Source organism: Engraulis encrasicolus, chromosome 16, assembly GCF_034702125.1.
Source record: "Engraulis encrasicolus isolate BLACKSEA-1 chromosome 16, IST_EnEncr_1.0, whole genome shotgun sequence".
Lineage (NCBI taxonomy): Eukaryota > Metazoa > Chordata > Actinopteri > Clupeiformes > Engraulidae > Engraulis > Engraulis encrasicolus.
Window position 1 is genome coordinate 911,280 of NC_085872.1, and position 12,951 is coordinate 924,230.

Consider the following 12,951-nt stretch of genomic DNA (forward strand, 5'->3'; position numbering starts at 1 on the left):
TATGCAGCAGTTCAAATCGAGCATCAGAATGGGGGAGGACGGTGATTTGATTGATTTTGAAAGTAGCATGGCTGTTGGTTTGACCATTTCAGACACTGCTGATCTAATGGGATATTTGCGCACAACCATCTCTAGGGTTAATAGAGAATAGTCCAAAAAAGTGAAAATATCAAGTGAGCGGCAGCTCTGTGTTGATGATGCCAGAAGTCAGAGGAGACTGGTCAGGGCTACATTTCCCAAAAACTCTGTGGTAAGCCTACGCAGTAGTTAAGTATGAGGTGCCCCCTACGCAATATACCATATCACTTAAAGTTTATACATACAATCATTGTATAGAACCTACTTGTATACAATATTTGTTCTGGCACATGGAAATAAAATTCTTGTGCAAAGTAAAATAGTGAACGTATGAATAACTTTTAGTGATGATTTGAGACCTATTTCTGAACTATTGCCTAGGGGGCACCTCATACTTACATACTAAAGCGTTTTTGGGAAATGCAGCCCAGACTGGTTGGAGCTGATAGAAAGGCAACAGTAACCCAAAAAAACACGGTTTGTTGAAGAGCATCTCTGAACGCAGAGCCAGTCAAAAGCCACAGCCTACCTGAGTACTGTTGCAGACTGTTAAGGCAAGTTGCAAGCAGTCAGGGCATTACGCTAAGGCTGAAGGCAAAACAGTCTCCAACATGGTATAAGAGAGGTGTACCTAATAAAGTGACCAGTGAGTTAATATTGCACTACCTTTGTCTCATTTCGGTCCATGATTTCTCTGAACTGAACTGATTTTTTTTCTCCCATCCCTTATTTATTTCAATCCATTCATAAGGTTCAGCCTCTCATTCTCCTTACCAAGAGTCAGCTGATTTTGTATTGGTCTTGCAGTAGACAACAGACTTGACTTTTTGTACCAGCAGAGGTCAGTCAGGGTCACATAAACCAGAAGTCATGACTTCAGCTGTGGGAGTGAGGGTGGGTTTGGTAATTGAAGCCCTAGAGAGGGGACGGCTGAGCTTTTAAGTGGTTAATGGCTTAATTGGTGTTATTAGGGCCAACCGAGGAATCACTGACCGTGTGGTTGACCCAGGACAAGAGAAGATGATAAAGGCAGCAAAATGCAAGCGCACACACATTCACACAAGCTGAAGAAAACACTGAAAACTGGCACAAAACAAACTATACAGTACCAATGAACACAAGTGTGCGCGTGCGCACACACACACATGCTCGCGCACACACACAAACACACACGCACACACACAATGTACCAAAGGGCTCTTCTTTCACCACCTCCGTGTGTATACAGTCCCAGGAAAAAGTTTGTACACCCTTTGAAATTTCTTACATTTTTGTCAAAATTGATCATAAAACATGGTCGGATCTTCCCGGAAATCTCAAGAGGGAACAATCAGAGTCTGCTTTAATTAATTCCACCCAAACATTTACATGTTATCATATTTTTATTGGTCATAAGGCCATAATGTTCACAGGAGAGCAGGGCATAAGTAAGTACACCCTTGCATTAAGTAGGTTTTAACCCTCAGTTAGTTGCAATATCATCAACCAGACTTGTCCTGTAGTTGCAGATCAGATTAACAAAACAATCTGTTTGTATCTTGTCTCCCTCTTCTTTAGAGAACTGCCTCTCGTCAGCAAGGTTTGTGGGATGTCTGGAGTGCATAGCTTTCTTGACTTCATGCAATTTAATCTCAATTGTTTTTTGTCAGGGCTTTTTCAGAATGTGTATTTCATTATTATGAAGCCATTCTAAAGTCGATTTGCTTCTAAAGTATGGGTTGTTGTCACATTTCAGGACCCATACTCTTGTGTGCTTCAACTGTGTGACAGACTTCCTCACGTTTTTTTTCTGTAAGATATCACAATAAACTTGAGTTCATTGTTCCACTGATAATAGCAAACTGTCAAGGGCCTGAGGCAGCAAGGTAGCCGCATATAATGATGCTCCCGCCACCATACTCAGAAGAGGAGATGTAACCAAGAATAGCTAAAAATGGGATTCATTCTGCCAATCTAAAATGAATGGGGTTTCTGTCCAAAAAAATATTGCTGCACCTTTGAGGTTTGCGAAAAAGCATTTATATGCTTCATAGAATTACTGCAAAATATTCTGTAGACCAACGTTGAAACCAAAGTTGAATTGTTCAGGGGAACACACAATGTCATGTTTGGAGGAGAACTGGAGAACCACACCTTCACCAAAATATCATCTCCACCTTTGAATATGGTGGCGGGATCATCATTATATGCGGCTACCTTGCTGCCTCAGGCCCTTGTCAGTTTGCTATCAGCAGTGGAACAATGATCTCAGAAGTTTATTGAGATACTTCAGAGAAAAAAAGTGAGGTAGTCTGTCGCAGTTGAAGCACACAAGAGGATGGGTGCTGAAATGTGACAACAACCCATACTTTAGAAGCAAATCGACTTTAGAATGGCTTCATAATAATGAAATACACATTCTGGAATAGGCCAGTCAAAGCCCTGACAAAAAACAATTGAGATTATATGGCATGAAGTCAAGAAAGCTATGCACTGCAGACATCCTACAAACCATGCTGACGAGAGGCAGTTTTCTTAAGAAGAGGGAGACCAGATACATCCAGATTGTTTCTGGTCTTGTCATCTGATCTGCAACTACAGGAAACATCTGGTTGAGGTTGTTGCAACTAACTTAGGGTTAAAACCTATTGAATGCAAGGGTGTACTTACTTATGCCTTGCTGTCCTGTGAATGTTTACATCTTATGGCCAATGAAAATATGAAAACTTGTAAATGTTTGGGTTGAATTAATTAAAGCAGACTCTGGTTGTTCCTTCTTGCGATTTCCGGGAAGATCAGACCATGATTTATGACCAATTTTGACAGAAAGGTAAGAAATTTCAAAGGGTGTACAAACTTTTTCCTGGGACTGTATGTGATTTACAAAGAAAGTGTGAAAGGACCTGGAGAGGATGATAGAGCTATGACCCAATATTTGATCGCAACTAGCAAAGAAAATAAAATTGAATATCTATGTACTTCAAATGGCTGTTTGCACATGCCCGTGCATGCTTACCTATTTGGGCCTGTGCTGAACAGCTGGCCCCAGCAGGCGATGAGCTCTTCGAGCAAGTATTGTAGGGTGATTGTCTGAAGTGGTCATCCAGAAAGGGGCTACAAGGTCGGTATAAACCAACACAGCAAAATAAGCATACCAAAAAATACCAATAAATTCAGCAAAATAAGCATACCAAAAAAGCAAAAAGATACCAAAGGAATATTCCAATTGAACAATCGGAACAATCATTGCCTCACCTGTTGATAGTTGTTGTGGTACTGCTCTTGCTACTGTTGGCTTTGCTGACCTTTTCTGGTGAACAGAGCAAACAGATGAATGCCATCAATTAGAGTGATACCTGTGGGGTGAGTAGATAATCTCATACGAAACACAAAATAGCCTATGGAATCTTGATTGTTACTGTACATGTCTATGATTTGGACAAATAATCTGTGAAATGAGCAGAATTAGACCATACTAGATAATAGTTAATCCAGATGCAGGTATGGGTCTAATTTTGAGCAGTGTTACATACTATGCATTATGATGATCTCTAATCACGCTACACAGTACTCTGTGAAGCCACTGACATTGTGCCGAAGGCGGAAGATCTCTGTGTGTTTCCATGGCGATTTGGAACAGAGGAGCTGAAGAGATGGCATGTGCAGCCAAGGGTGCTTGAGCTAGAGCGACTCAGAGCAAGAAGGTGGAAATACACGCATACTGTACGCCCTTCAACAGGAAGTCGCATGAGTGAGATGTGCAGTCTCTCTCTCCCTCTCTCTCTCAGCTCTCTATTACTTAATGACTATTTGAAATACAGTGTTGTGTGTCTTGCATACTACTGTACTGTATGTTATGCATGTGTTGCAAAAGGGATAACGGCTGGCTCAACAGGGTGACTGACCAGTTCGATGAAGTTCAAAGCGAGGTGGAGGCTCTAGAATGGCAGCACAGAGACAGAGTTGCCTCCACCAAGACATTAACAGGCTGGCATATACACTGTTTGCAGAATTATTAGGCAAACAAGGTTTTTTAACCACGTCATCCATTTTATGCATATTTTCCAAGAACAACCTGCATCAACATGAAAACCTAGCATGGATTTATGCATTCCAGGTGATTGAAAAAAATAAAAAAGAGGGTGTGATCTAAGGAGCCCAATATATCAGGTGTGTATAATTAGATGTAGATCTAACAAACTCGGAAAAGTCTATAAACAATTTTGAAGTCTTCAAGAGGGGTGTGGCTGCCTTGAAATTGCCAAGATGTTGGTCACAGAAGTATCAAAAGCACCGTTACAAAGCCATCAGGGTCACAAGACGGGCTCTGCACTAGTAATTGGGAGCATAGAGTAGATGCTACATGTAAGCTATTTTGCCACTAATTCTAACAAATTCTCAAAATGCCCATATTTCCTGTGGAATGCTACTAATTTAGAAAAATAAATAAATAAATAAATAAATACATTCAACCTTACACAGGGAGACATAGGGTGGTCTTTTGGTGTGACAATGATGGAAAATACTGGCACATGTATGTTTCCTTTAACTTCTCATCAGGTGGATGGTTTGAGATACCTGACAATTTGAAGAGGAGCTCAGAAGCCATCTTGACAGATATGTCCTGGGAGAAAAGATCCTTCGGAGGGTGAGGCGATGTCTCTGGGAGAGTTGCCACCGCTTCACTTTTCTCACATGTTCCTAAAGTGCTGAACCCCAAGTGAGACGGGAGGGGCGCTGGATCACAGGGTGGATCTACTTCCATAGGTTCTACCTTGACGGACACCTTTTGGGAACATGCCTCCTTGTTGTTCTCTAAAAGACAAAATTGTTCACATACACAGAAATGGCACAGTATTATTTGTGTTGCATATAATTCACATTGCATACAAAAGGAAATACTATACATAGATTTGGTATCTCAAGGTCTACTGTTTCTGCTGAGCCCTGTGAACTGCATTGACGAGGCAATGTCAAATTCGACCATCTCTTCCATAATAACAAACCACAAAAGTACCCATACAAAACGGATATCAAAATAGTTGGGCCACTTGATAAAAACAAAATGCTGCCATTTTGAAAACATTCAATCCATACACAAGATGGAGAATAGCGCAAAGTCAACACAAGAAAACCTATTGTTTTGAGGGAAATATGTGTTCATTTAAAATTTGACCCATGTAACAAACCCATGTGACAAATTACCCATGTAACAAAGTTGGGGCAGGGCCAACAAAATTATGTAATAGTTGGATAATGCTAAAAAAATAAGAATCTAATCATAATCTAAACAGAAATAAGAACATTTTAAAATGAACTAGGCCTATATGGAATGGCAACATGAATACCCCAATAAAAGGCTGTGTCACTCAGAAACAAAGATTTTGAGGAACTAATTATTCATTACAAACAGGTACAGGTAGGAAGATTATCGGGATTAAGACAGGCACTCTAATCTACTGAAATTATCAGAATTGATCTGTTTCTTTAAAAGTTCTGTAAAATCATTGTATGAGTTTATGAGATCATGAAATATCCATTGTGAATGAGCTCACCATAGCTAAATCCCATATAAGGCTCTACAGCTATACATACTGCATGAGCAGTAATGGTTTTTCGTTTAGTCGAGGGCTTCTGGTGATGGACACTTCAATATTGTTCACTCCGTACAATCAGCATGGCGGACAGCAACATCTGATCCGCGTCAGTTAAATTATCTTTTTTACGCGTGAAATAATTGGTGGGTTTGTGGCTATTTTACAGATACTAATAAATTGCGCATCAGAACAGACCTAAAAGTGTGAAATGACAGAGCAGTTGATACCGTGCGAATAGACCGGACAGCTAAGCCCCTCACATTTGGACTTACAGTACATGCCCACGGGGACCCCTGTTCGAGTCCAACCCTACCCCATCTCTCCCTCACAATTTTTTTTTGACAGAATAAAACACTTGACATGTAGGCCATCGATAAGTAAAGAACTAAAGCAATTGACAAAATGTATTGCCTTGCCCCATGGCCATTTTTTTTGTCAAGTGAGGCATGAAAGCAAATACGCCATATGCTATTAGCCCATGACATAACTGATACTGTGACATTAAGCAAAGCAGACAAACGCAAATCCCAGACATACATTACATGTACCCCAATAAAATGACAGAAGCCGGCACAAAGTAAGCTAGCAGGAAGTGAAGCAAGAAAGGAAAAGAGGAAAAGAAAGAGATGCCCTCTGCATGGAAACATAACACCAAGGACACTGCTGAGGTCATGTTTGACTCATCTCGGTCCAGTTTTATAAAGTCAGTCTTCCATTCAACTCCTCATTTAGAGAAAAAAAAGTCTGCTTCGAGGGGTGGGAAAAGCCTTTTGTAAATTCTTCAGCAGTTGCAGTAAGTCGCTGCCCTGGTCGCTTCTCTGTCTGATTGCTTTAGGGGTTAGGAGAGGTGGAGAGCCTGTCAGCGGGGGGTGGCATCTGTCTGTCACAAGCAGGAGGAGGGGGGCAGTCACACTAGAGACCAAACCCACACAGTACTGCAGACATAATGTACAGTGTGTGTGTGTGTGTGTGTGTGTGTGTGTGTGTGTGTGTGTGTGTGTGTGTGTGTGTGTGTGTGTGTGTGTGTGTGTGTGTGTGTGTGTGTGTGTGTAGAGAGAGAGAGAGAGAGAAACACATAGGAGTGGTTAGCCTGATGATGACCCCAAACCCCTGAATTATGCCAGGCGTTACTGGGTGGAGTCTGCCACATTACTGCTGACTGGATCTGACCTACATTAAGACTGTGTGTGAGTGTACATGTGTGAGTGTACATGTGTGTGTGTGTGTGTGTGTGTGTGTGTGTGTGTGTGTGTGTGTTGTATCTGAAGAGTACATGTGTGTAAATCTGTGTGGTTTGTGTCCAGGTGTTGTAGGCTGGTGGAGTCGATACCAGGCGGGAACACGCTTACAGCTAGCAGTTCTGTAATCCCTTAATAAGGTGGCTGGAGCCTGAGAGTGGACTGAGGTCAGGAAGAGGACACACTAGTCTCTCTCTCTACATCTCAAAGCACACTTTTGTCTACACAGTAATTTAACATATATAGGCATAGCTAAATGCACAATCACTTTTTATTGCTCATCTCTGACAAATTTATACCAAGGGCTAAACAAATGCACACAAAGTGCTTTCCATTTCACGAGTCTTCCTTTGTTTGCGAGCATGTGTCACATGAGCTGTCAAATGCCATATCTGCCTGTGACTGGCCTCATTCCCATGTTCATAATCTATGGCTGACCCCTCCCGGCATACAGTTAGTATGCCCTCCCCACACACACGCGCACGCGCGCGCACACAAACGCACACAAATGCACGCACTTCTGGGAGTTACTAACCATATTAGACATGACCAAATTCATCAAATAGAGTATGCTTGTTCAATTTAAGTCTTTTCTATCGCATAAATACTTAAGACACATTCAGCCATGACCTCGTCACATCCAGGCTGGATTACTGTAAGTCCCTTTGTTTTGATATCTCCTGTTCCAATTTAAATAGAATCTTGCGGCAATGTTAAATCTGGCCAGGCAACTCTCTTCGCTCCAGATTAGTCAGTTTGAAATTTGGTGCCTTTTCAAAAGTTTTCTGTTTCTTCCCAACTCTGGCTGCTCGGCTCTTCGCAACCCACCGATGTACCACCTTCTTGTGTATGACATGACATAGCCTACCCGTTGTGTTGCTGCTTGCTCTGTTCATGGGGAAATGTTTGCTCTCCTAATCTTAAATTGGGTGAGCAGTCCCTATGCTGCTGTTGTCCCCGTTATCTCTGCTTTCATTTGTGCTCATGGAAATTCAGAGGACTCCTCTGAACCGAGCCATACCACCAAATCTAATTCATAACTACTTAATAAAGAAACTGCATTCAGAATCCGTGCGTTTCTTGACTAATGTACACAACAGTATTACAACTATTTCAAAATGCAGCTGCCAGACTGTTGGAACCAAGAAGAGAGAGCACTGGAATCCTTTGCTGTCTCAATTACAGTGGTTACCAGTTTTTTGGTCAAAGTTTTACTTTTTAAGTCCTGAATGGATAGGCCACAATGGATCACTGCAAACAAGGAGAATTTCCACGACAGGGACCTTTTCGTCGAGCGATATCCTTTACGTAAATCTGTACATTAGTGGCAAGTATTTTAACGCTTGCTGATTTTATTCTAATAAAGCCATAATCAGTCTGTAATTTTAATGGTAGATGTACGGTATTCTAACAGAGAGAGACACGTTATCAAAAAGAAAATCGGGAAATTAACTTTAAAATAATATACAGCTGCGGCAAACATTGAGACACCACTTCGAAATGTTACGTTTTTCTGAGTTTGCTATGGATAGGTATGTATTTGAGTAAAACAAACATTGTCATTTCATTCTATAAACTACCGACAACATTTCCTCCGAATTTCGAAAGTAAATATTGTCATTTAGATCATATATTTGCAGATCATATATCTGTCAAAATAACACATAAGATGCAATGTTTCCAAATCTCCAACAAGGCAAAGAAAACAAGTTGATATTAACTTTAAAACAACATAATAGTAATGTATTAACTTAGGAAGAGTTCAGAAATCAATATTTGGTGGAATAAGCCGGATTTGTAGTCACTGCTTTCATGCGTTTTGGTATGCGTTCCATTAGTCCTTCACATTGTTATTGAATGACTTTATTCCAGGCCTGGTGCAAGAATTTAAGCTGCTGAGCTTGGGTTGGTGGCTTGTGACCATCTAGCTTCCTCTTGATCACATTCCAGAGGTTTTCAAGGGGGTTCGGGCCTGGAGTTTGGGCTGACCATGTCAGGGTATTGATCTGGTGCCTGGTCCTCCATCCACAGCTTGATTGGCAAGCTGAGTGGCTGGAGTATTGTCCTTCTCTAAAAAAAAAGTTTCCTAATGTTCTGACAATGCTCCCAAACACTGAGGACCGTTTTTTTTAGAAGGGAAGGTAGTGTGTATTTGGCTCAGTGTTTTAGTTCAGTGTCATGCCCAGTTATGTCGGTGGGTTGTTGTTCTTTTCTTCTCCAGCCTTTAGGTGGAGCTTGGGCCAAGGTGACAGGGACATCTGAGGGATGCTGATTGGGTGGCCTATAAAAGGCCTCCCATCAGTATGCTCTCTCTCTGCTCTCCACATTCATTTGGGCTCCAGGCTGGCATGCTCATGCATGACCGTATGGTCATGGCCGGCAGCAGCAGGAGCCCTTGATTGCACCACACTTAAATATTTTACAACACTTACTGACACACTCTATGGTTAATTCACATTACTGATATGATATACATGTGTAAAAAACAGAGATATCAGTCTCTATACTGTTCACACACAGAGTGTGCTAGAGGCTCACTCTGTGGCCAGGCAGAGGACCCAAAATCTCATTGATTGGTTTGTTTTGGCAGCGGACCATGTAGGATGGAACAAGGTATTGACTTAGCAACATGTAAAGGAATGGGCCCTAAACTGCCTGCTGAAACCTTGTGGGAGACTGAAGGAGATAAAAGTGGAAAAGAACAACGTATAAGGGGAAGAGTGCAAAGGAATGGGAGAGTTGGGCGAAAATGAATAAAATAAACAGATAATCAATTTCCTCTGAATTTCTGTGAAAAAGTGATAGGTTGGAAAATCAGGTGTTGGTGTTAGCAGAAGCAGAGGTGGATTCCTATAACCTTAGCCTGGGGACATGCTTGATGCAGGATACACATGCACTTTCCATGCACAAATGCGTTGCCATACCACTTTCCGTGTACAAATGCGAATATTATGTCAATTTTGCCCATAGTAGAGCAGAGACACAAGGTACGCAAACACAGAGGGGCCATCTTCTGAACTTCCAACACTGTTGTGTTGACGGTAGAGTCGAACAATGATGTGGCCAGGGCGACCACCACAACCAACCCATCAGCATCGGAGGGGAGTCAGTGGAGATGGTGCAGAGTTTCAGACTCCTGGCAGTGCACATCAGCCAGGCCCTGTCATGGACGACCAACACCTCGGTAATGGCGAAAAGAGGGGGCCAAAGGCAATACTTCCTGCTGACATTAACGAAGGCCCAGTTACAACGAGATCTACTCACCAATTTCTACCGGTGTACCGTTGAATCAGTGATTACGTACAACATTACATTTTAGTACACCAGCTGTACGTACGACAACAAGATGATATTATAGCGAATAATTAAAACGGCACAGAGAATCACTGGTTGCCAACAACCTACACTTGAGGAGATCCACCATACACGTGGCACAAACAGAGCAATAAACATCCTTAGAGATCACTCACACCCTGGTCACAGGCTCTTCACCATGCAACCATCTGGCAGATACTTTAGGACTCTGCATACCCGCACTACAAGACTGAAGGACAGTTTCTATCCCACAAATCATCACTGATATGTGATATAAATATATTTTACATTTTATATCTCTATTGTCTATATTTTTATTACATTAGTTATACTGTTCAACTTATCTTTACTTTTGTGGGCATCTGTGGGTTGTTTCCAAACAACATCTCACTGTATCTGTACGTATAGTGACAAGAAAGCACTCTACTCTACTCTGATGGAAAATATTAATGAGAGCCCCGTTCAGAAAATCCCTCACCTTTCGGCGAAATTCGCCGTTTTGAAATCAAAATGGGTCATTTCTGTGAATCGTATAGATCCGAGGAGAAAATCTTTCACAGATAGTCTACACGTTTCCCAGAGAGGTAGCTATTTGAGATCATGATTCTTGTTATGAGAACATCAGGACGCAAGCATTTCGATGAGAAGTGAGTGGATGTTGTTAGCCACAGTGGTTAAGCTGATTTTCCTAATAATTTGAAACCGCATTTGCCCTGCCCACGTGAAAAAGTATTTATTCTCAAAAGAGCTCCGTTAATGAAAGCTTGGGTAGGCCTACGGCACGTTTTCCTGACGGCTATTTTAACGGGTCTGTGCGCTACGAAATGGCGAAAGCATCTAGTAGGCGCAATACGGGGTAGAAGTGCATACAGGCTACGCGAAGCATCCAACATCATGCTTCGAATCATATGCTGCGGCTTCTTATACGCACGAGAGAGAGGGAGAAAGAGCGAAGCCTAACTTAGTCAATCGTTTGACACGGGACAAATTGTTATAGGAATCATGCCAAGTTTTTGTAATCCCTTGGTAGCCTACATCTAAATTACATATTAAAAATCTACTGATTTATATTTGGTGGAACACGGTCAAACAGCTTTTTTTTCACGGTCAAAGTTGGAGCTTTCCTATTATTTTTTTCATAGGGAAACAGATATACTAGGTGAATGGACTAAAATGTGAGTAGTTTGGATACAATTTCAGTAGTTTATCCAAACTGTGACAAAGATTTTTTGTATTACAAGTTGTCTGAAATATGATGATTAACTGTTCAAACGAGATCACAACCAGGCAAGCGTTGAGGGGACATTGGATAGTGAGGAGGGGTGCTTATGCCATTGGGGGGCATTAGTCTATTTTTATTTATTTTTAAGGGGGGCATTGGCAGGGTTTTGCTGAGGTCAATGGGGTGTTAGGAAGCGTATGATGAGGTCAAGGGGGAATTCATTTTTTGAAAAGGCTGAGAACCAAAACCCTATCTATCTATCTATCTATCTATCTATCTATCTATCTATCTATCTATCTATCTATCTATCTATCTATCTATCTATCTATCTATCTAGTAACGAAGTAACGAAGATGTTTGGCAGTTCTTCTTATGTTCACTGTCCCTGGGTCGCTACAGTATGCTCAAAATTCATCATTTAAAGACGGTTTTAGCTACATTTTCTCCCATGGGAGACCATGCACCCCTAGTATGACTCTTATACAACACTGTCCCCCAAAAACGCCACTGCACACCACACCTGCGTGCGCACCGCTGCAGCACACGTGCCGCTCCGTGCCACCGCGCGTCGCCGCACCTTTCCTACCTTTTTCACCCCTGACCCGTTTTCGTGCCTGCCCGTTGACTATCTGTCCCCTACATGATGCCCAGTAGTGCTTTCCATAGCACAGCGCTCTGATGGCTCTTTTGCAAGTAGCTTATATGCACTCGGTCACATGCAGTTGTGAGCGTAATTTAAGTCACACAGCAAGCATGTCCACGGCCTTACACGTGAGCATGAAGCAAAAACGCTCACAGACACAATTGGCAACACTCATGGAAAGAATGGCTAGCTATTTTATAACGAACATACACAAGAGAACATGCAAGCGCACACACACAACTCAGCTAGTGGTGGTATTACCTGATAACTTCATGAGGAGCTCCGAGGCCACTTTGACACTGATGTCCTGACTCAGCAGACTGCTGCTCTTGGTCAGCATGGGGCTGCCCTCCTCCCTGGCGTTCCCCCCCACGGCACCTTCTGGGCAAAAAGGGAAGCCAGGGGCTCGAGGGCTCTGGGAGGGTTCCGGGCCTGGATCCTCCTTCACACAGTGCCCGCCCTTAAGACACTCCTTCTGGTTTGCCGCTATGGGGGACACAAACAGTTCTGAATGAGTACAAGAGATTTCATGTGCCAGCCTTGGTATAGTTAAAAGCAACAAACAGCAATTAAAAGACATCGGTCTGTTGTCACCCCTGTTTTCAAACTGATGTTGAAAGTCTATGCCATGAGACCTGCAACATTCACTGAAAGTGACTGCAGGCTTTAAAAGAGACCATCCAAAAATTCCAGAGATTGTGTGTGATTTGCATTGTCAGTAATGCCTTTAACCAGAATAAAGTTTAAGAACAGCTGGTGACAAAACAATACAATGATGTCTGTAAATTCTATTACACTTTGAGCATTACATACATTTGAATAAATAGATACACACTTGGGAAGTGAAACGAAATATATTTGATTTTATATTTGATCTTT

General features: G+C 42.0%; 1 protein-coding gene across 5 annotated transcripts in view; it reads right to left on the reverse strand.

The window, feature by feature from the left end:
• Nucleotides 1–12,951, reverse strand: part of znf827 (zinc finger protein 827) — an 81,361-nt gene that overhangs the window by 24,851 nt on the left and 43,559 nt on the right. For all 5 annotated transcript variants that reach the window (XM_063218213.1, XM_063218212.1, XM_063218211.1 and 2 more), the window contains exons 5-8: nucleotides 12,334–12,558; nucleotides 4,636–4,872; nucleotides 3,313–3,367; nucleotides 3,074–3,171 (exon numbers count right to left, since the gene is read on the reverse strand). In XM_063218213.1, the coding sequence (XP_063074283.1) occupies nucleotides 3,074–3,171; nucleotides 3,313–3,367; nucleotides 4,636–4,872; nucleotides 12,334–12,558 (615 nt within the window). The remainder of the gene's footprint in view (nucleotides 1–3,073; nucleotides 3,172–3,312; nucleotides 3,368–4,635; nucleotides 4,873–12,333; nucleotides 12,559–12,951) is intronic.